This window comes from Delphinapterus leucas, chromosome 11 (assembly GCF_059928025.1).
Source record: "Delphinapterus leucas isolate spDelLeu-1000000601 "Yukka" chromosome 11, BTC_Dleu_Yukka2, whole genome shotgun sequence".
Classification (NCBI taxonomy): Eukaryota; Metazoa; Chordata; class Mammalia; order Artiodactyla; family Monodontidae; genus Delphinapterus; species Delphinapterus leucas.
Window position 1 is genome coordinate 11,697,787 of NC_143139.1, and position 24,285 is coordinate 11,722,071.

General features: G+C 42.2%; 1 protein-coding gene and 1 long non-coding RNA gene across 6 annotated transcripts in view; one reads left to right on the plus strand and one right to left on the minus strand.

The window, feature by feature from the left end:
- Positions 1-21,935, plus strand: part of LOC149747957 (uncharacterized) — a 66,638-nt gene extending 44,703 nt beyond the window's left edge. Inside the window, exons 2-3 of the long non-coding RNA XR_016394876.1 lie at positions 12,440-12,545; positions 14,893-21,935. This is a non-coding gene — a long non-coding RNA (uncharacterized LOC149747957). The remainder of the gene's footprint in view (positions 1-12,439; positions 12,546-14,892) is intronic.
- Positions 290-24,285, minus strand: part of GUCY2C (guanylate cyclase 2C) — an 89,851-nt gene continuing 65,855 nt past the window's right edge. For 4 of the 5 annotated variants that reach the window (XM_089920345.1, XM_089920344.1, XM_022577644.3 and 1 more), the window contains 5 exons: positions 22,282-22,456; positions 18,539-18,637; positions 16,211-16,305; positions 14,546-14,622; positions 11,378-13,432 (listed from right to left, as the gene is read on the minus strand). In XM_089920345.1, coding sequence (XP_089776471.1) covers positions 13,258-13,432; positions 14,546-14,622; positions 16,211-16,305; positions 18,539-18,637; positions 22,282-22,456 — 621 coding nt within the window. In that variant the 3' untranslated portion in view covers positions 11,378-13,257. Of the gene's footprint in view, positions 452-11,377; positions 13,433-14,545; positions 14,623-16,210; positions 16,306-18,538; positions 18,638-22,281; positions 22,457-24,285 lie in introns of those variants that run through there. The other variant, XM_022577646.3, reaches the window with a different exon arrangement.

Sequence of the window (24,285 nt, forward strand, 5' to 3'; positions counted from 1 at the left end):
ACCAATTTTGTGATTTTTTTTTTTTTTTACTTCTGAGATTCCCATTAGCTATAGCCTTTACTTAAAATTTTATTCACTCAAGGCTTCACACTGAACCCAGTCCCATTCAAATCAGATCTAGTCTGAATCCAGATCTAGTCCAGTTTTTAAGTCAGACCCAGCCCAACTCTGACCAGTAATTACCTGCAGTTCCCGATGTGGAACTGGGGATCTGGGGACAAAACCAAGGGCTGGGGTTTCCAACCAAATAAGTAACTATGGAAAAAGCCAATTAGATTAGGAGCTCCGTGCAAAGAGGGCAGAGCTGAGAACCAAGAAGGGACTTACCCGTGGGCCTTGGAAACGGTGAGAAAGACAGTGAACTCAAACAGGTCACAGGGTACCACTCCTGTGTTTCTCCTTGTCTTTGAAGCTGTCGAAAGTCTCCCTCAGTCCCGCTGCTGCCATCAAACTATTAAATAACAAAAATACAACTAAGTAAATTTAAGGATCAAAGTGGCTTTATTAAACAATTAATGAAGCAGGCAGTATCCCATCTAGCAAATAGAAGGGAGTTCTGCTAAGCTGTACAAAAGGAAAGATTCTTAAAGGCAGAAAGGGGGAAAATTATTAGCAAAGAATGCATTATTTCAGGCAAGGTCACCTCCTAAAGGGAATGCAAGAGCCTATAGGGAGGATTACCTCACTTAGGGCTGACTAGGTAATTCCAGGTCGACTAGTTGAAGTTTCCTGAGGGGTTGGGACTATAGTTCCAATAGGTTAGGTATTAAGTCTTACTTCGGTGACATGGGCTTAGCACAAATGACTCCATTTGGGGCCTGTTGTTTCTTTTTAACAATAATAAACTGGTAAACATAAAGTGTTTTCTCAAGTTCTGTGAATTGTCCTAGCAAATTATGGACCCTGAGAAGGGAGTCATGGGAACCTCTGGATTACAGCTTCAGTCAGAATATGGGTGGCCCTCTGGGACTTGTGACAGGCAACTGCTGTGGAGACAGTCTTGTGAGACCGAGCCCTTAGCCTGTGGCGTCAGTGCTAAGTTGGTAGCTACTGTCAGAACTGAATTGAATTGTTGGTCACCCAGTTGGTGTCAGAGAATTGGCTGTTGGTGTTGAGAAGAAAAAACTCACATATTAACTTTTGGGTTTTTATTTTCTTAATTACTCTTTTTTTACAGAAGAACTGCATCAGTTTTTCCAAGGTATAGATAAATTCTAGGTCAGTTTTGTTGGCCTCTCCTAATTAACTACAGGAGCATGCATTCCTCCTTCACTTTAGCTGAGCTATGGGTCTGGACTCCTCTCTCAGCAATTTGTCCCAAGAGGGATATACTACTGTGTGCACATCCCTGGAAAGCCTGGGAGGCAGCTGTGACGTTCTAGGTTATTGCTTCTGTGTTTTGGTTTTTTAATACTGAGGAGGATGGGTCCTAGTTAAAAACTTACGTGTGAATTTTTTCAGGCCCGACCGTAGGCAGTTCCATAGGCTCTTCCTGGCAGGCCTCACAGGGAACATTGCCCACCCTACACCAGGCCTGGTGCACAGTCTTGCACTGCTATCTCTGGAGGGAGGTGAAGTCAAGGACTCAGGCCCTCAGGCCACTCGTACTGTTTGCACATTTGCATTCCTGGCCCCGTGCCTTCATTCCTAGGTCTCTTTATCTGAAGCCTTGGCTAGAGAATCCCTCCAGGTATTTCTGTGGAGACCTCCTTATCAGGAGGAGGAAGAGGAAAACTTGAAGACACTTTACCCCATTTTGACCCAGGACCCAGTACTTTTCCACTCCTGGTCCTGCTCCCTTGCCCTCCCTTGACCCCAGAGTCAGTAAGACAGCCAGAGCCTTTTGTTGGAGGCTCCCTCAACGGTGAGATGATGCCATCCGTGCTGGTCCCCCTGACCCTTAACAGGTGTGCTGTTCCATGCGGGAAAATGCAACAGGGGGAGGTGGTGTTTTCTCTGGTCTCAGACTCGTATACCATCTCAGTAAATGATTAGAGGCTTCGCTCTCTTTGTTGGCTTGCTCCTTTAATCAGCTACACAGATAATGAGCAGCTCAGATCTTTCTCCCAGCCTAGCGGGCTCCTGACAAATCTCGGGCCCAGCTGACCTTAAGCCAAAGGATAGTTAAAAAATCAATTTAAATCACAGCTGCATTTCAACAAGCACATGTGAAGTGCCTACTGTACTCCAGGCACTGTGCTAGGCTCTGTGGCTAGAGATGTATGAACCATAGCCCCTGCCTTTGAGGAGATCATGGTCTGAAGGGGCCTAGAAGGTCAGCAGTTCACTTCACGGTGTGGTAAGTGCTGTGGCAGAGGTAAGCACAGGGCGCTTTGGGGGGCGCAGAGGATGGGCACTGAGCGTGGAGGGGATGGGGGAGGTCATAGAAGTCCTGCAACAGGAGATGATACCTGAGAGGAATCTCAAAGCACAAGTGAAGAATGTGGGAGAGATTTCTAGGCAGTGGAATCGGCATAAGCAAAGTCACGATCAGTATCAGCAGTGAACTCATCCACCTGTGTTACTGATTACCTCCTCTATGTCATGCTGCGGGATGGGTTTTTTGTTTGAGTTTGTTTTTTTGCTTTGTTTTTGTTTTGGGTTTTGTTTTTTTTTTTTTAAGGCCTACATAGCCTCCTTCTCACTGGTTGAGACAGGTTGGTGGTGGCCTACGGCATGTCCATATGAAAATGGAGCAGATCATCCTGGAAAACTTGGAGCAATGAGAGAGGTGGCCGTGTTTGGGGAGATGGTATTTTCAGCATGCATATGGCAGAAGCATCTGGTCCTTTGGGGCAAATGGAGTGGGTTTCTGGATTACAGTTCTTAACAGTGCTGGGGAGCAGGGTCCTGTGGTGTTTCGCTGAAACGGTTCTCTGTTGTGACAATCCAGGTTTCATTTTTGCAGACTCCTGGTTTTGTGGCCTCTAAGTCGGCTCCTCCTGCTCTTCCAGAGACTGGGGGAGCTACTGATGAACTCCTTACTTTTAAACTAGCTGGAGTAGACTCTTTTCCCTGTAGCTGAGAAACAGGGCCTTCTCACTGGGGAAGAAGTTTACAAGCAACAAGGCAGAATCAAGGCAGGACACTGTTCCTCTGGAGAAAAAGGCCTCATGGAGGGGACTGGGTGGTGGGATGTAGGACTTCTTACTCCCATGGTAATGCCGAGTCCCGTGGCCAACTTGCTGGTCAGGATTCACAAAAGTTCTCTTCCAAGTGGAGCCTGTAAGTGTCCAAGAGCAGCCTTTGTTCGGATGTCTTCTTATCAGTCAACCCAGGGAGCCAAGGGGGAGGAGACAGAACGGGCCAGGCAGTATCTGCTCTATGTCCAGCTCCTAGAAACCTCTTGGCACTACACTGTATCCACACACTGTCCACCCTTCTTGCTTTATTTAAACAAATGCATCAATACACAGAATCATTAAAGTTTAAAGTACTATACAGATCACTCCTTCAATTCTCTTGGAGTCTGATTGAAATTGAGGTCCAGAGAGGTTCAGAATAATAACTAATATGAATATAGTTCTCTTCTCTTTACAAAGCTGTCATCTATAAAAACTCCTTTGGTCTTCGCAGCAGCCCTAAGGGTTAAGCAACTGGCCGAGAAGCTCTTGGTTTAGTTTGTGGCAAAGCTGAGACTGAAATCTACATTTCTGAATGTACAGTCCTCTCTACTAGGGGCCCTGCAGACCGGTCCTGGTTTGCAATGGCAGATGGACATTGCCATAACATCTAAACGTGTGCTTCTGTGTTTTATAAAAGTATCATTCTCTGGTCAGTTTGAAATGAAAAAGGATCCTTGATCACAGAATCACAGAGTGAGAAATACTGCTCTATATAATGTTTGTTTCTAAGCTGAATGAGTAATTTAGGATCTCTTTAGAAGTTGCAGAAGGTTCTCGCGCAATTCCCACTCTTACCAAACATCTGCCCTATCACAAACCGCAAGATTTGATTATTTATTTCAAAAGAAATATGGAACTGGAGGCGATAACTCATGTCTTTTGTAACAAACGTGAGTTTTGAGTCATGAGTCTGCCCAGATATTAGGACATAAACCAGGAGTGTGTCACTGGTTTCTCTGCTGTGAGCTCTATTTACACTGCGGTCAGGTTAATACATTAAACAATTTGATGGAATAATCTACCCAATGTTAAACTGCAATTATTTAAAGGTGCTAGATAAGATGTGTTTTAACTGGGACTGCATTGTATGATATATGTGTATTTGTAAGCACATACACAAAGTTTTATATTCTATAAAAATACAGAAAAGAAGATAATGGCATTTTTAGCAAACATGAAAACAATGTGCTATTACTGCAAATACAAAGGCTCCATGAGAATTCTAGGCTGAAAAGTCTTCTATTTCTATGATGGTTAACTTATCACCACTTAATAAAACAAGGTCATTTTCAGAACATATTATCCAACATCTGGTCTACCATCTGCTGGCTGAATAAAAATTCATGTGACTCAAGCACAAAAGGAACAATTTCCCACATCATTTCTGTTGTTGTTTTTTTTCTCATTTACAAAAACAAAGGCTATGTGATCATTTAAAAGATGCTCTCAGAAAGACACGTGTAGTTCATTTGTGCAATAGGTAGTTTTCTGAAAAAAATTTGCATGAATTATTTTTTCCTTGTTTTATTAAATCTCATTTTCTATGCATGGGGAACATCTGATTTTTAAACAATTTTATTCTGAGTCTTTCAAAAACATAGGAGTCCCAATTTTTATGGAATACTATCTGTTATTTATTTTTATATTTTTAAAAATTTATTTTTATAGTCGATGTATAACATTATATGTTATAGGTGTACAATGTAGCGATTCACCATTTTTAAAGGTTCTACTCCATTTATAGTTATTATAAAATATTTGCTATATTCCCTGTGTTGTACAATATATCCTTGTAGCTTATTTTATACCTAATAATTTGTACCTCTTAATTCCCTACCCCTATAGTGCCCCTCCCCGTTATTTATTTTTTTAATAATCTAAGCAATTAATGCACATAAAGAATATGAATATAATCAGTGTTTATAATGAGAAACAAATTGCCTGACCTACACTTCTCTTCCTCTAGTCCAATGTCTCTGAGGTTGTCCCTTTTTACTATTTCTGTTTTTAGGTCTTCTGAAGGCATCAGCGTCAATCAAGCCAATATGCCTATACTATTGTTTCTCGTTTTATCAATCCGACATTATCTGACTTCCTGCTAGGATAAACGAAGAGTTGGCTCACCTACAATACTCTCTACCTTGTTCTCCACCTCCTTCCATTATCAATGGTATCAGCGTCTCTATTGCTATAAACTTCCCTCTTAGAACTGGTTTTGCTGCATCCCATAGGTTTTGGGTTGTCATGTTCTCGTTGTCATTTGTTTCTAGGTATTTTTTGATTTCCTCTTTGATTTCGTCAGTGATCTCTTGGTTCTTTAGTAGCGTATTGTTTAGCCTCCATGTGTTTGTGTTTTTTACAGTTTTTTTTCCCTGTAATTGATTTCTAATCTCATAGCATTGTGGTCGGAAAAGATGCTTGGTACGATTTCAATCTTCTTAAATTTACTGAGGCTTGATTTGTGACCCAAGATGTGATCTATCCTGGAGAATGTTCCGTGTGTACTTCAGAAGAAAGTGTATTCTGCTACTTTTGGATGGAATATCCTATATCAATTAAGTCTATCTGGTCTAATGTGTCATTTAAGGCTTGTGTTTCCTTATTAATTTTCTGTCTGGATGACCTATCCATTGGTGTAAGTGGAGTGTGAAAGTCTCCCGCTATTACTGTGTTACTGTCAATTTCCCTTTTTATGGCTGTTAGCATCTGCCTTATGTATTGAGGTGCTCCTATGTTGGGTGCATAAATATTTACAATTGTTATATCTTCTTCTTGTATTGATCCCTTGATAATTATGTAGTGTCCTTCCTTGTGTCTTGTGACAGTCTTTATTTTAAAGTCTATTTTGTCTGATATGAGTGTTGCTACTCCAGCTGTCTTTTGATTTCCATTTGCATGGAATATCTTTTTCCATCCCCATCAGTACCTCTACTGATTATCTCTGTAACTTCAAACATTTTTCATTTCCTAGTCCTTCAACCTAGGATAGAATCTCCTAAGCTAATTCTCATAGGGTCTCACTATTTCCTCCAACTTTATTCCTAGAACTGGTCAAGTATTTTGTAGAATGTCCCTCAATTTGGTTTTGTCTGATGTTTCCTCATGATGAGATTGAGGTTATGCATATTAAGGAAAAATATCACATAGGTGAAGAAACCCTCTCAAGACATTGTATGAGGGGGTACAGGATGTTAATATGTCTTGTTACTGGTGAAGTTAGGTTTAATTATCTGGTTAAGGTGGTGTCAGAGGCTTTTCCACTTTAAATGACTACTTTTCCTTTGTAATAATAAACATTCAAGGGGAGATACTTTGAAACTATACAAACATCCTGTTTGTCCTTAAACTGTCACCCACTAATTTTAGCATTAATTGATGGATCTTGCCTGTAAAAATTATTACTCTGGTGTTCTCATAGCCATTTTCTTTTGTCCTGCATTTTTCTACACTTCTTAATTGGATTATCCTATAAGGAAGTGTTATCTCATCTCCATCATTTATTTGTATATTTAATCACATTTATTTTGGTATGGAATCATGGATATCTACTTTATTCTTTAAGTTTCATTATTTATTTTATTGCTAAATTTCTTCCAGCTTTAACCATTTGGGAGTTCTTTCAGGTTGGCTTCTGTGTCATTTTGACATGCCCCCAACTTTTTTTTGTTTGTTTTTGAGCACTTCATTACCTTCTGTCAACACAAGGTGCTCCAGGTTTATTTTGCATTTTTCCTGCCCTAGTCTTTTTTTTTTTAAGGGTATTTTTCTTTTCTTGGCTGTGCCACATGGCTTGTGGCATCTCAGTTTGCCAACTAGGGATTGAATCCAGGCCATAGCAGTGAAAGCCTGGAATCCTAGCCACTAAGCCACCAGGGAACTCCCTCCTGCCCTAGTCTTAAAATCAGTCACTTCTGCAAGGAGCCCTCATTCCTTCTGGCAATGGTATTTAGAAGCAACAATCTGGACACTAGTTGTGTTCATTGCTATTTGGGTGTCACGACTTCTAGTTCCTACCAGTGGGTTAGTATATAGAACACATGTACATTTATCTATATCTATCTATTTTGTTTTAAAGTCTACTTTGATAAGAGTATGGTACCCCAACTTCCTTTTCATTTCTATTCGTATGGAATATGTTTTTTAATTCCCTCAATTTCAGTCTGTGTTTATCTTTAGCTCTGAAGTGAGTCTCCTGTAGGCAGCATATAGACGGGTCTAATTTTTTAATCCAATCAACCACACTATGTCTTTTGATTGGAGCATATAGTCTGTCAACATTTAAAGTAATGTCGGATAGGTATATACTTATTGCCATTTTGTTACTTGTTTTCTCATTGTTTTTGTAGTTCTCCTCTGTTCTTTCCTTCTTTTAGTCTCTTCCTCTGTGGTTTGGTGACTCCTTTTGTGTTATCTTTGTGTTCCTTTCTCTCTGGTTTTTGTGTATCTATTATAGGTTTTAGATTTGTGGTTCCCGTGGACTTCATATACATTGAACTATAACTATATCTACTAGTTTTAAAATGGTAATCATTTACGTTCATACACATTCTAATAGATCTACATTTTTTACTCTCTTCCCCCATTTTGTGTTTTTGATATCATATTCTACATTTTCATGTTTATCCCTTAACTATTTATTGTAGTTATAGTTGATTTTATAATTTTTGTCTTTTAACCTTCATACTAGCTTATTTAAGTGGTTGATCCACACCCTCTACTATATATTTGCCTTTACCAGTGGAATTTTTCCTTTCCTATGATTTCTTATATTTTGTTGTAGCCTTTTCTTTTTTCACTTAAAGAAGACCCTTTAACATTTCTTTTCTTTTCTTTTTTTTTTGTGGTACGCGGGCCTCTCACTGTTGTGGCCTCTCCCGTTGCGGAGCACAGGTTCTGGACGCGCAGGCTCAGTGGCCATGGCTCACGGGCCCAGCCGCTCCGCGGCACGTGGGATCTTCCCGGACCGGGGCAAAAACCCGTGTCCCCTGCATCGGCAGGCAGACTCTAAACCACTGCGCCACCAGGGAAGCCCCTTTAACACTTCTTTTAAGGTTGGGTTAGTACTGATGAACTCTTTTAGTTTTTGCTTTTCTGAGAAGCTCTTTATCTCTCCAATTCTGAATGATAACCTTGAAGGTATAGTATCTTAAGTTGTAGGTTTTCCCTTTTAAAACTTTAAATATGTCATGCCACTCCCTTCTGGCCTGCAAAGTTTCTGCAGAAAAATCAGTGGTTAGCCTTATGGGGGTTACCTTATATGTGACTCTGTTTTTCTCTTGCTGCCTTTAAAATTCTCTTCAGCTCTTGTCATTTTAATTATGAGATGTCTTATACGGGTCTCTTTGGATTCATCTTGCTTGATGACTCTCTGTGCTTCCTGTACCTGGAAATCTATTTCTTTCCTCAGGTTCAGAGAGTTTTCAGCCACAATTTCATTAAATACACCTTCTACCCCTTGCTCTCTCTCCTCTCCTTCTGGGACCGCTATAATGCTAATGTTAGTATGATTGATTTGTCCCAGAAGTCCCTTAAGCTATCCTTATGTATCCTCATTTTTAAAATTTGTTTTTCTTATTGTATTCTGATTGGGTGATTTCCATTATTCTGTCTTCTAGGTCACTTATGTGTTCTTCTGTATCAACTAATCTGCCGTTAATTCCTTCTAGTATATTTTTCATTTTAGTTATTGTATTCTTCAGTGATGACTGGTTCTTTTTTATACTTTCTAGTTCCTTGTCAAAATTTCCACTGTGTTCATCTATTCTTTTCCCGAGTTCAGTTAGCATTCTTATTACTAATGCTTTGAACTCTTTATCTGGTAAATTATTTATCTCTGCTTCATTTGGGTTTTTTTCTTTCTTGTTCCTTCATTTTAAACAAATTCCTTTGTCTTCTCAATTTGTTTAACTTTCTCTGTCCCCATGAAATTAGTGAAACAGTTACTTATTGTGGTCTTGAAGGGGTGTCCTTGAATGGAGCATCCTGTACAGTCCCTGGTACCCAGTGGCTTTGGTGGGAGAGCTGGATCTGAAATGAGCATGTCTTCCCACAGGTGTGCTGGCAGCCCCACCTTGGTAGGAGGTAGAGCTGGAGCAGCTAGAGCCAGAGGCAGGTGCAAGCTGGAGCTTCTCCTATGCTCAGTGGCTGTTGTCACCCTGTTGGGAGTGGAGTTGGGACCCAAGGGGCTGAAGCAGGAGCCCTGAGGGAGTTGGGTTTTTCCCAGATGTGGTGGTAGTCTCTCCCTTGGTTTGCATCACAGCCAGGGCCTGAGGGTTTGGGGCTGCACTTTTGTGCTGGCTTCACTTTTTCCCTGGTATGTGTGACTTGGTTAGAGGCTGGGTCAGGGCCAGTGAGGCTGTTGCCACACTACTCAGCTGGTTTCGCTCCCGCTGGTTTCGGTGGTCTCCTACCTGGAGCTAGTTCCCCTCCTCCCAAGTGTGGGCAGGAATGTGCGTGCTGGCAATGGCTGCCTCAGCCTTGGTCAGAGGCAGAGCCAGGCCAGGGTTTGAGCTGGCTCTGTTCCCCCTAAGTCTGTGTACTCTCATTGGCAACGGTAGCCTCCACCCTAGTGTTGATTAACGCTAAGATTCTCTCTTGCCCCTTCATCTGCTCCTTCTGAGCTTGGAGCTCCCCCAGAACCCTTCCTACCTTTTCCATCAGTCCTCTTCTACAATTGCTTTGGGCTACTATTCTCTCTTTTAGTCTGATCCCATCTGTTTTCTGTCTTTCAGAATTGTCTCATAATTTCCAGTTCACCGAGGATATTCTTTCCTGTTTCCCAATTCTTTGTAGAAGTAATTTTCTGTCATTCTGGGGGCTTGAGGTGGGAGAGGGTGATTAAAACTAAGGCCAAGTGTGCAATTATAACCTAGTCTCATTACTGATCACTGGAGCTGGAATCTCAGTGTATTATTCTCCACATCTAAATTCTCCTTTGGGAGACTGGCTACATAAATTATCTTGGGCAAATATTAAACCTGACTCTAATTATCTTCTGGGTCTAACTACCAAATTCCAGGAAATATGGAAAATATAAGAACAAATTAAACATAACCATGAATATTCAATCAGCTAAATTCATTGAGGAACTATGTAGGAAAAATGACTCAATTTCTTCCACACATAAATGTCATGGGAAAAAAGTGTGTATGGGTGAAACGGTATAGGTTAAAAGAGACTAAAGTGATGTTTCAGGCATGTGTAAGCATATGGACCTTTATGGATCCCGACTTGAAAAAACTAATGTAAAATATTTTTTTGAAACAGCTAGGGAGATTTTTAATAAAAGGAACCTGCTATTAGTTGATATTAAGAACCTTTCATTAATTTCATTTGCTATGATAATGGTATTTTCGTTATGATTTTTAAAAAACCCTTATCTGCTAGAGCAAGGGTAAAAGCAAACAATAGCTGCAAATAAAAATAAACTTTTATTGGAACACATCCTGCCCATGGCCTTGCATACTGTCTACGGCGACTTTCGTGCTGCAACAGCAGAGGTGGGTAGTTGCAACAGAGAGAGGGCTGCCTGCCAAGTGTGAACTATTTACTGCTTGGCCCTTTACATAAACTGTTTGTCAACTGGTTAAGGGGGGGGGAGGGATAAGTTAGGAGTTTGGGATTAACAGACACACACTACTATATATAAAATAGATAAACGACAAGGACCTATAGCACAGGGAACTATATTTAATATCTTGTAATAACCTATCATGGAAAAGATCTGAAAAAGAATATATATATATGTTTATATACATATATATGTATATATAAAACTGAATCACTTTGCTGTATACCTGAAACACAACATTTTCTATCACTATACTTCCATAAAAAAATTTTTTAAGAAGATGTATTGAGGTATTTATAGGTGAAAGACAGGATATTTGGAAGTTCTTTTAAAACAATCTGGTAAAACAAACAAAGTTCGTAGAAGATAGATGAAACAAGGTTGGGAAAACATTGGTAATTCTTGAAATTGATGATGACTCGATGGGGATTCATAAGCTATTCTCTCTACTTTTGTGTACATTTGAAAAATTCTATAATCAATCCTTGAAAGAAAATCGTCTGAAGTATGCTTATTGCACATGAAAGTCCTGTGTTTGAAATGCTTTAGTTCTGACTAATTAAGCAAGTAGAGAGAGGCGGGAAAAGTTGAAGGTAGAGGTTATATGTTGAAAATCTACTATATGAACCACTGTGCTAGGTTCTTGACAAATTTCATTAAAAAAAATCATTATAACAACTCCTTGAGGTGGATATTATGATTAATGATTTATTAATGAAACAGAGGCTTGGAGACATTAATTAATTTACAGCTAGAAAAGAGCAGAGAAGGAATTTGGCCGGTACTATTCTTAGTCACTGTCATCACTGGTGTTATACATCCACACTGTTAAGTGGTCAAGCCGAGGCCACACATCTGTTTAAAGGTCAAGAAATATTTCACAACCACGTAGAGTCTATAATAGAATACAAACACTGGAGCCTTCAACTGAGAAGTTTTTCATCAATGCCCTGTGAGCATTAAAAACAATTTTCTGGTCGACCTTAGAGTTGCTAAGTTTGCCTGTTGTCAAGGATGCTGCTTGGTCCCCACACCCACTTATCTCTTTCCATTTCTCTCTCTCCTATAAGATTCAAGGTTTGGCAGAGACTGTATGTCTCTACCGCCTACATTAAGCCCAGTCCCTGGAATAAAAGGAGAAGGTCAAATATGTTTCCTGAATGAATGAATGACCAAGAACTTCCATGCCACGACCTCATCCCTGTGTATAAAGTCTCCTTGTGCTGGACACAGAGGCACAGACAGATTATAAACCTCCAGATTCCAAGGAAGGACTCTTGCTGCATATTACGTGTTCAACCTATATATCAGGAGATAATTTATTACTTTTTTTTTTTTTTTTTTTGCGGTACGCGGGCCTCTCACTGTTGTGGTCTCTCCCGTTGCGGAGCACAGGCTCCGGACGCGCAGGCTCAGTGGCCACGGCTCACGGGCGCAGCCGCTCCACAGCATGTGGGATCCTCCTGGACCGGGGCATGAACCTGTGTCCCCTGCATTGGCAGGTGGACTCTCAACCACTGCGCCACCAGGGAAGCCCTATTACTTTTTGATTGTCTGCTTTTCCAGGTGATGGAGAAGACATAACCTGTTTCTTAATCTCTGGGGTGGCTTTTGTGGCAGAGGCCTGGGGAGGCATGATGTGGTTAGAGCAGTTGTTTTAGTGGTTTAGTGCCAGGGTGTAACATGCTTGTTCTTGCCCTTGCTGATACTAGTCTACTCAACCTGACTTTTGTCCTTTCCCCAGAGATTTCAAGCAGACGAGTCATGCTGGAGTGCCATTAGAAGGGGCAAGAGATTGCTGCTGGATGTGAAAGGGGGTTTGAAGAGTTTGAAGTAATGTGTCTTTACAGGTAAACAGGATTTGAATTTAGCCCAGCTCCTATGGTAGAGGGCTAGACACAAAATTACCACATGCACACAGGTAATGATAAACGTCAAGGTTCGTATCCCTGAGCAATGATGCTAGCTTTGCCCTCCTTCAGTGCAGGGGAATTAAGTCAGTTTTTCAGTGAGTGCAAGGCGATGGATGGTGCATTCCAGGAAAAATGGGTGGAAAAGATGGAAACACATCCACAGACCCAGGAAACACTTAACTTTTATTCCTACCTCATATACTGCATATTTTCTGCAAAAATTATGAGTTAAATATAATTTAATGGAGACAAAGTACTTAAAATATAATTGCAACAATTAAAAAAAGAATCCTATCACGAATACAGAAGGAAAAAGAGCCAGTAAACAAAACAAAACAAAAATAGGCGAAATAAGAACAAAATCTCCTCAACTTCGAGATGGTACATTCATTCCTCTTCTTTCCCAGGTCAAAGCTCCCTGGGGTAACTGTTGAGATTGGGCCCCAGAATAAAAGGTAATTATCGCACTGAGGGCATACATCTGATTCACAGAAGCAAGTCTGTGTTCCAGACAGGGCAGCCGAGGCTGAAGAGGTTGCATCTAAGTCTTCTTCCGTTCCACTGAGCTGTCAGGGAAATGGAAGCTTCAGGACACCTGCCCAAGTGCAGCTGGGCTTAGTTTGCCCGAGCCCTTAGACTTCACTGAGGTTTAAAAATGGGTGCTCTCCTTGTCTGTCGTGTTCAGCTGCAAGTATTCCAGGGTGCCCTTCTTGTAGCTGGCTACCCGGGTTGGTTTTCTGTTCCTTATCCCTGAGGCCTGTCTTTTCTGTAAAGAGCTGGCGATCATGTCTACAAACTCGGCTTGCAATCGCTGTTGGTTTTCCCTGGAGAGAGAGTGCGGAGGGAAAACGGATCTTCTCAGCAATTCATACAGACTATCCCTCAGCTCCAGAACCGCCAGTTCCATTCACTGAATACTTGTTGAACACCTATTCTGGGCTGAACACAGGAAGTCCAGAGAACACAAAATGATCCTTGCCTTCCCTTGATGAGCTTAAAGATCTGTCATCCCTGCTCTGTGTAGTTGTAGGAAAAGCAGAATATATTTCGAGCAGGAAATTATTGATATATTTCAATTTCAAAGTGAAACAACATGCTGCGGAATTCGGAGGCACGGTTAGGTTTACACATACCTCTGCAGGGAGGGGAAAGGAAGCCAGGAGGGTGCTAGGACCCTGCCACCACGAAACTCTGAAAACACATTGGTCCCACACCTTCCTAGGAGTGTGGCTTGTCTGGGGAGGGCTCACAACAGGTGGAGGGTTTCAAGAGTTTAGAAGGGACCTGGGGTGCTCTTAATAAGGGGCCAGGTCCCCCGTGACCCAGGGATGATCTGGGTTGTCTTGGCATCTCTACGGTCTTCCCCATGTGTCTGGGTCCTGCGTCTAGGAGTCTGCAAAACAGGGTTTCTCCACCACAGCAAAAGCCATTCCAATGGCCACAGTGACTGATCGCAGTGGCCAAGGTGCAACTGGAAGACCATTTGAGTCATCTTTAGGGGAACCTGAAACCGGTTACTTGGACCTGAAACCTGTCTTCCTCATCTCACGGGGAACACATGCTCCATGTGAAGACCCAGACCCGCAGTCCTGGAGCTGGGGGCGTTCCTGTTTCATCGGGTGACGGCAGAGCACTGCAGGCACAGGAGGCAATGCAGTACAGTGTGTTCCGCTGCTCTACTTTTGTTACGACCAGAGGGGCAGGGAGGGAGCCCTAAACTGTCCTCTGGTCTCCTGAGCAGACCTGAAACCCTCTAGCAGTCAGAGAAGGGAGGTTTCCAAGCTTTGTCACGTGTGTAGTCTCTCACCTTGTATTCATTGCATCACTGCCACTGGCAAAGCACTTGACCACAGTTAAACCGGCTGCACGTAGCACAACTTACAAAGCCAAGACCTCCCCTCCCCCACCCCTCCCCATCACAGCCGCAGGCAGCTTACGCGGTTGGAGGGGTTGGCAGGTTGTACTCCTGGTCCTTCCCCCCGGTCAGCCAGTAGGTGGTCTCAGTTCCTCTTCCCTAGAGAGAAAAGAAAGGTGTGTACCATGGAGACCAAGACAGTCGACTCTAGCCCATCGTTCTGACCCACCGTTCTGACAAGTATCTGTTTCCAAAAGACATTTCACCTCTGAGTTTCTCATCAGTGCCTATATTTTAGGACAGCACCTGTTCCTGATATGATTTGCATTATCTGTAGACCGATCTTTATTTCTAAGTGCCTGTTAAAAAATAAGTCTCTCATCCACCAGACGTGTTTTTTCAAAGTAGAATTTTCTTTTTTCCCAAAAGATATTTCAAAATATCACCACAGCAACAGCACAAGAGCTCTAAATGAAGAAGGAAGGACATCCATCTGCAATCCTGCTACGCCAACGAATCCAACTGGTTTCTGTTGTCTACGTTTTATTCCGGCCCTTTTTGTCCCAAAACTTTGCCACGAAACTTGTGCCACAGTTTCCCCACATTAAGTGTGTAAATTATAAACGCATGTGCATTGTAATAAACATTCACTAAGTACCACTGGCTGGGCCCATCTGGAGGCTATAAAATAAAGGGAAACACAGGCAATTCTGTTTTTGCTAGAGCTTGTATTTGAAAAGGAGACTGGATATTTATATTTTTAAAAATCACTCATTCAAAACAATTGTGGTTTGGGGCTCTGTTTGGACTGTAATAATCCTTAGACCACTTCTGTTTTGGGGGGAACACCCTGCAGAAAATGTATTTACGGAGAATTAAAAAAGCAAGTGTGATGTTTGGACACAACTACCTAAAAGGAGGCTCTCGCAGTTGTCACAGAGTAGAGGCCAGCGGCCCTATGACTAGTAGAGGCAGGTGGTCTTGGCCGATCATTGGCTTCAGACCAACTGTGAGTGCGGTTGCCTTCAACTAGCAGCCGGTGGGCCACCTGGAGACGCGCGGTGGCTCTCGAGGGCTGCTGTTCTAAATGTGCGGGGCAGCATGGCGCATCTGAAACGGGGATTCTTACATCTCCCTGCGCATCACAGTCACATAGAGTATGTGTTTCAAGTACAGATTTCTGATCTACACCCGAGGAGAGTCTGACTCAGCAGGCCTGTGGGGGGAGTCCAGGCATCTGCATTGTAACAAGTGCCCGGGCGATGCTGAGTCAGAATGTGGAGCCACACCTTGAGGTTCACTGGTCCAGAACCGCAGAAAAGTAGAGCAAGAAAGGTGGGCTTAGAGAGTAGCAGCATCTTGCAGTAAAAGCGAGGACATAAGTGGGGAGAGGGGGGCTTTGACTAAAGTAGTCCTGCAATAGACTTAGCTCTTGGGAGTGGAGGGGGAACCGGGGACAAACCTGGATACAGGTGAAAGAAATGGTGAAAGCATTTTATAACGTAGTGGCCATAGTTCAAAACATCAGGAGGGGTCTTTGGAGTAAAGGGATGTTCTGAGTTTATAGTCTTCGGTGGTAGCTTCTCCTACAGGGGAGGGTGGGTGATCATTGCGGGGAGAGCAGGAAAGCACCCTTCATTCTCATGCTCATCAATATACTGAACATTGGATGTCCAGTCTCAAAGGAGGCATCCCCCAGGTGCTGGTGAGAGCTTTTTTCTGGGTGCTGTCTCTGTGGACTCCTTACCTTTAAGTACGTTTCTCCTCTCACTTCATACAGGAACTGGCACTCCGTTCTCTTCAGGATGGATATTGTGGAGCCACTCACATGAATTCTCAAGGCTGGAAATGCAAAATAGATCAATGAAAATCTCACCCGTTTTGAAAGCTATTATATGGCGCCATTTGTTTCCCCTTGAGCCAGAATATTTATTACAGGTGCTCTTGGCAGCTTAGATACTGTAGTAAAAATACTTAAAAATATCATCAGTGAGATAAGAACTATTATCGCACATGGGAAGAGAGAGGGTCCTGAGTGAGGGGGCTCCTTAGGTTGTGCCCCGTAAATTCTCATCCCAGCTCAGAGTGGGAGCCCCTGGGCCTGGCTTTGGATCTAGCCTGTGGTGCTGAGCTTAAAAGGTGGAATTTGCTCTGGTGTCTCCATATACACATTCCAACAAGTAGCTAAAGTGTTGGCGGCAAGGTGAAGATTCTGGAGAGAGTTATAGAGTCTTGATTTTCTCGTATTTTACTCTTCCGGGGTAACGGTTATCCTTCTAACAAACAAGTGGTGAGGGCAATCTCATTCACTGATTGATTACTATATAACACCTTCCCACTCTGGGTGCCACAGACAGTAACAACAGTAAGAATAATGAAAACCCCGTATTGCCTGCCTACCATGTACCAGAGGGCTGCTCAATGCTTAAAACACATCACTTCAACTCCTTCCAGAAACACTTCCAGCAAGGTTGGAATCCCATCCTCAATTTGTATCTTCAACTTTCTGATGCCTAGAAAGGTGAGGTAACTTCCTCCCAAGCTTACACAGACAGTGACTTGTATAGTTATGATTTTAACCCGTCTGTTTGGCCCCAACCTTATTATTTCCTTTACACCGTGATTTTCTAGTTCAAACCAGTATCAGGTTGTCAGTAGACTGCCAAAATACCATACTACCACCAGTGTCTTGTAAGCCCGCACACACATTACCAATGCTTTCTTTCTCTCTTGTATATATTTCTAATATTATCATAGTCATAGGTCTTTATTGAGCATTTACTAGATGTAACACACACTGCCTCTACCTTGCCAGACAAACGCAATATAAGCTTTTGCATATAACAAATACTTATCATTTTCTTTATTAAAGCCAATTCCAAGGAAAACCAAATAAAAGAGGAATAGGAAAGTGAACCAGGGTATATACTCTGTATCTAACCCACTGAATTTCTATTCAGTTTAAGAGAAATCCTGCGTGCAGGAACGAAGACCTGACGTAGCCAAAAATAAATAAAAATAAATAAATTAAAAAAAAAAAGTAAACCTAAAAAAAAATTTAGCCCTGGAATGCATACCATGTCTTTCGTTTTTCCTTATTAAAGGCTCAATCCAGCACTTTGTATAGGCTATGTACATCGGGCAAAGTTCAGTGTTCACAGGAGCTTGACATTAGCTGCCTAAATTTATAGCTGTGGTAGTTTGTTCACAGGGGTGTCAAATTTGAAGTCTGTAGGAAACAGATCTGGGGCCCGAGGACAGATTAGTCTGTAGGACTGTCTGATCAGCAACACCAGTAATATCTCCAATTTCGTTTTGGGTCCTTTTCTCAGCTGATGCCTGTGAGGCCATGTAAATGGCGGCCGCTGCCACAGATATCAGGCTCCTTCCAGGAACCAAGTCCAACGCCACAGCTTTACGGGCTATATGTGTAACTACCATCGTACTTTAAATGTCCTAGGAACTCCCTCCTGTCTGCAGGTAATATAGAGACAAGCAGAAGCTATGGCATCATTAGCCCTTCCCTTCAGGCTCTTCTGTTCATACCCTTGGCCTGAATAGATTTCTGTTAAATGGAATTTCTGTTTAACTTACATGGATCTATGCTAAATTTCATGGCTATTCCAGGTAGAGCATGCCTGAATGCATTGCAAATGAACCCAAATTAATGATAACAGTCTAAAACTGAGTCAAAAAGGAAGAATAAAACAGTTATCAGTAAGGCTTCCCTGGTGGCACAGTGGTTGAGAGTCCGCCTGCCGATGCAGGGGACGCGGGTTCGTGCCCCGGTGTGGGAAGGTCCCACATGCCGCGGAGCGGCTGGCCCGTGAGCCATGGAGCCTGTGCTCCGCAACAGGAGAGGCCACAGCAGTGAGAGGGCCGCGTACCGCAAAAAAAAAAAGTTATCAGTAAACGGCAATTTGTAGCAAGGACTGGATTGACCCAGGCTCACGGCCAGTCAGTGTGAAGAGTCATTCTTCATCTCACTGGAACTTATTCTGCATTTTATCCTACAATTCCCCTCTGCTGGAAGACAGAATCTCTGTCCTCTAAAAAAAGCAGTCTCCCTTCTTACGGAGGCCAGTGGATTCCATCCGCGAGGCTGTGTTGACTGTATCTCCGAACAGGCAATAACGGGGCATCTTGATGCCCACAACTCCAGCAGCACAGGGACCTGAGAGGGACAGAAAGCAAGAGGTGGAGGCAACAGAAGTCACACAGTGGAGTGGGGGGGGGGGGAGGGGCAGGCCTCTTCTCAGGGTCACGACGCGCGATACCTCATTTCATGGAGAAGCGGTTCAAGGTGGGAAATGCGACCTGTGACTTTTGCTTTAAGTCAATGTATTCACTGGGGGAGCACCGTTATTCAAATCACGCTTTCAGAAAGTATTTTGCTCTAGCACAGAGAAGCGCATTGGCAAGAAACAAGGCATCCAGAGATCTAGGCTGCAGAGGTGTAAAGTGCTCCTTGAGATTATATATATATGTGTGTGTGTATATATATATATGTATATATATGTGTATATATGTATGTATACATATGTATATATATATGTATATATATACACACACATATATATAAAGATTTATTTATTTATTTATTTTATTTATTTTCGGCCACACTGGGTCTTAGTTGTGGCACACGGGATCTTTTGTCGCAGCGCGCGGGCTTCTCTCTAGTTATGGCACGTGGGTTTTCTCTCTCTAGTTGTGGCGCGTGGGCTCCAGAGCGCCTGGGCTCTGTAGTTTGCAGCACGCGGGCTCTCTAGTTGAGGTGCGTGAGCTCAGCAGGCTTAGCTGCCCTGCAGCATGTGGGATCTTAGTTCCCTGACCAGGGATCGAACCCGCATCCCCTGCATTGTTAAGGTGGATTCTTTACCACTGGACCACGAGGGAAGTCCCCCTCTTTAATATATTAAATAGAAGGCTCTCAGGAAGGATGAAGACGATCCCACTGCTTGCTTCCCTTCCAGCCACACAGCCCGGAGCTCTGAACTGCTGGAGAGCACAGTACACTCTAAGGCTCAGTGGCCCAAGTTTGTTTTATTTTATTTTTATTTAAGTCAGAGTAGGCTTTTTGGCATTGGTGGCCTGATGATGGAAGACCCAGAAGACAAGGACTTGGCATCTTCTTCCCTGAGCATTTCATGCACCATGTGAATACAGAATGGGGAGCCTGTCGCACAAGGATACTCCAAAAAGAAGAACAAAAGCCAAGGCAAGGCGATGCACAGTGGCATATCAGGTAGGAAAGAAGGGTTTGCTCATGCAAGCATTTGTGTGGAATGACGGAATGCAAGGAGTTAAAATTTTCGAAGTTAAAGATTAACTCAGAAACTGCAAAATCGGGTTTTGGATAGAGGTAACTATTGATTTTATGGTTGGCTGACTGGGTTTTGACCTCTATGAGTTTCTTGATAGATTCATCCTACAAATACTCTGTGTTTATGAACACTGAAAAAATTGAACATTGAGTTGTTCATTGTTTATGCACACTGAAAAAATAAAAATACTGAACCCTCCCCTGTTAGGTTCAATGCAAAAAACAAAACAAGGCACAGAGAAATAAAAAACAAGCAAAAACAGCAGCAGCTACCTGATTAGAAGCTCTCTGAGCTTCCCAGAATCTAAAATATGGCACAAATGAACTTATCTACGAAACAGATACAGACTCACAGACATAGAGAACAACCTGTGGTTGCCAAGGGGAAGGGGGGACGAGGGGAGGGACAGACTGGGAGTTTGGGATTAGCAGATGCAAACTAGTATATGTATGTATAAATGAATCACTTTGCTATACACCAGAAACTAATACATTGTAAATCAACTATACTTCAATAAAATAAATTAAAAAAAAAAAAAAAGGTCTCTGAGCTTCCCAAGGCTGTGTCTTGACTAGTCACTTCAAAAATGGAATGATAAAACTGGGAAGGGCCTGGAGGTGGAAAATGCCTGCAGATGTTATGTTTTGTCTTCAACTATCAATATTTAACTGCAACCTTTTAATTTCTCAGGGATAAACCCGTCCCGGTATATGTGTCTACTATTTACTCTCATTCCAGCCCAATGTGACAGTGCCTGGGCCCTGGCAGTCACTCAGGCATTGAGTAGGTCACAGAGGAAAAGAGAGGGGACCAGGACCCAGAGCTCCATTCTCTCTCCCTGGTTCCATCAGTTCTGCTGCTGTCCCTTCCTCCAGGCCCGACAATTTGTGATGGGTCAGGGAGATGCCGAACAGTTCCCTTATGTGTACATGTAAACATCTACGACAATTTGGTTGTGACATGACTGGGGAAGGCCACAGCTATGTCCCTGGCTGTCAAAGATGTGGCAGCAGTTCTTAACTTCTAGTTACTGTCACTCTGAGACTCTCAGTGATTCATTACTCAACCAAATATTTACTGTCTGACTCTGTGCTAGGCACGGTGGATACAGGATGACTTTTGCAAATGCAGTTGTCTGGCCCTCACCACAAAGCCTGGAGTGACCTCTTGGGTTTTCTCTACCCTGTGTCTTCTGTGAGGCTTGGAGGGCAGATAAAGGGGCAATGACAAGAAATTATAGGGAGATGTGATTTACTTTAACACAAGGAAAGATTGTCTAACAATTACAACTATTTGATAAAGGAGTGAGCTGACTTTGAAAATACTGAGTTTTCAGGGAGTCCTGGGATTATTTGTTCTAAACGTGGTTATATTATTACTTATCTTGGAAACTATAATTTATGCCCTGTAAAAGATTAATCTAGATGACTTCTGAGTTCCTCTACCACTATATTTTGTAATACCATAAGTCCCTACATAGGAACGAGCCCTGTTCCGAGAGCGTGTTAAGTCTAATTTGTTCGTAAGTCCAACAAAGTTAGCCTAGGTAACCAACTAACACAATTGGCTATATAGTACTGTACTGTAATAGGTTTATAATACTTTTCACACAAATAATACATAAAAAACAAACACAAAAAATAAAGAAAACATTTTTAATCTTACAGTACAGTACCTTGAAAAGCACAGTAGTACCAGCGACGTCATCGCTGCTTTTACGCTCACTTCTGGACATCCTGGGCTTGAAATAAAGATACTGCACTACTGTACTCTAAACAGTGCTGTACAGTAAAGGACACAAAAGCACAGCCACTTGTAGAGGATGCACGCATGTGACAACATACGCCAGACATGTGAACTAACTTACATGACTGGACACGCGAACGCATGTTTGCATCTTTAAAAGTTCACAACTTGAAGGTTCGTATGTAGGGGACTTGCTGTATTCGTAACTCATCTTCTCAAATCTCTACATTCAAGGTTGGATAAGTTTCATGGTCTTTAAAGTGATCCATGTACTTTCTGTACCACTGAGGGGTTGGGGGAACATAAACGCCCTTTTATTGTAGGGATCTGAACAGATATGTTTTCCCCCTGTAGATAACATAATCCATTTAAGATACTGTAATATTTTAGTGGAAAAAAAATACACAGAAGTTGGGGGTGGGGGAGAGGGAGGGAATGGGGAAGAGATAAATGACATAGTAAATAGGGTGGCTTGAATAGGAAGTCTGGAGCTTGGTATTTCAGTTTGTGGTTGGTGTTTATCGTTCCATGAGTGCTGTCATGGTTGTCGTTTCCTAGAACTCTCTAGAGACTAATTATAGGTCTAATTATGTCAGGATGTGTAACTCGACTTCGTATTTGGCAGGAGGATTCAAGAGTAAACCTCATGTGAAAATTGATCATGTCTGAAGATCCTTTAACCTTTCTGATTTAGTCGGTGCACAGAAGTACATACGGTTCTCGATTGCTACAATGCTCAACTACATACCAGAGTGAATTCCAATGCGAATCCATATTGGGAGGCCGGGAAGATGCTCTAGCTCAAAGGTCCCCATGAAGCTGAGGATGTCCAAAGCCATCTTGGCGATGTCAATTGCATGCCGGTTGCCATTTCTCTTAGGCAAACCACTAGCCACCATGTAGGCATCACCAATGGTTTCCACCTGTGGAAGTAGTTTCTCATTAGTGAATCTGCCCCTTCTAATGGCACAAGAAATCAAACAGAAGCAGTTAGTCACATAAAAATACAAAAATTTTCGAGAACTCAGTATGAGCATGGCCCTGTACGCTTTTTCTGGGACTAGTTCAAGACCAGTTCTATGCTAATTTCTTCAGGGTTTTTATAGCCTAGTGAAATAGCTGATAAAACAACTATAAAGGATTTTTTAAAATATTTTTTAAATTAATTTTTAAATTAATTTTTGGCTGTGTTGGGTCTTCGTTGCTGCGCACGGGCTTTCCCTAGTTGTGGCGAGCAGGGGCTACTCTTCGTTGCGGTGCACAGGCCTCTCATTGTGGTGGCTTCTCTTGTTGCGGAGCGCGGGTTCTAGGTGCACGGGCTGCAGTAGTTGTGGCGCACGGGCTTAGTTGCTCCGCGGCATGTGGGATCTTACCAGACCAGGGCTCGAACACACGTCGGCTGCATTGGCAGGCAGATTCTTAACCACTGCACCACCAGGGAAGTCCCCACTATAAAGGATTTTAACCATATGAAAGTACTTTATAATAATATGAATCATCCAGATGTAATGACAATTCTATCAATGTTGAAATAATCTGAATGGCTTTATATAATTTTAGGAACACCTCCAAATACCAGAAAAGTCATCTTTGGCTCTTATCATTTTTTATAAACTATTTGACAAAAAATAATTATAAAACTCAAAATGGATTAAAGACCTAAATGTAAAGTCAGACACTATAAAACTCTTAGGGAAAACACAGGCAGAACATTCTATGACATAAATCACAGCAAGATCCTTTCTGACCCACCTCCTAGAGAAATGGAAATAAAAACAAAAATAAACAAATGGGACCTAATGAAACCTAAAAGCTTTTGCACAGCAAAGGAAACCATAAACAAGACGAAAAGACAACCCTCAGAATGGGAGAAAATATTTGCAAACGAAGCAACTGACAGAGGATTAATCTCCAAAATATACAAGAAGCTCATGCAGCTCAATATCAAAAAAACAAACAACCCAATCCAAAAATGGGCAGGAGACCTAAATAGACATTTCTCCAAAGAAGATATACAGACTGCCAACAAACACATGAAAGGATGCTCAACATCACTAATCATTAGAGAAATGCAAGTCAAAACTACAATGAGATATCATCTCACACCAGTCAGAATGGCCATCATCAAAAAATCTACAAACAATAAATGTTGGAGAGGGTGTGGAGAAAAGGGAACCCTCCTGCACTGCTGGTGGGAATGTAAATTGATACAGCCACTACCGAGAACAGTATGGAGGTTCCTTAAAAAACTAAAAATAGAACTACCATACGACCCAGCAATCCCACTACTGGGCATATACCCTGAGAAAACCATAATTCAAAATGAGTCATGTACCACAATGTTCATTGCAGCTCTACTTACAATAGCCAGGACATGGAAGCAACCTAAGTGTCCATCGACAGATGAATGGATAAAGATGTGGCACATATATATGATGGAATATTACTCAGCCATAAAAAGAAACGAAATTGAGTTATTTGTAGCGAGGTGGATGGACCTAGAGTATGTCACACAAAGTGAAGTAAGTGAGAAAGAGAAAAACAAATACTGTATGCTAACACATATATATGGAATCTAAAAAAAAAAAAAAAAGGTTCTGATGAACCTAGGGGCAAGACAGGAATAAAGACACAGATGTAGAGAATGGACTGGAGGGCACCAGGAGGGGTAAGGGTAAGCTGGGATGAAGTGAGACAGTGGCATGGACATATACACACTACCAAATGTGAAGCTAGTGGGAAGCAGCCACAT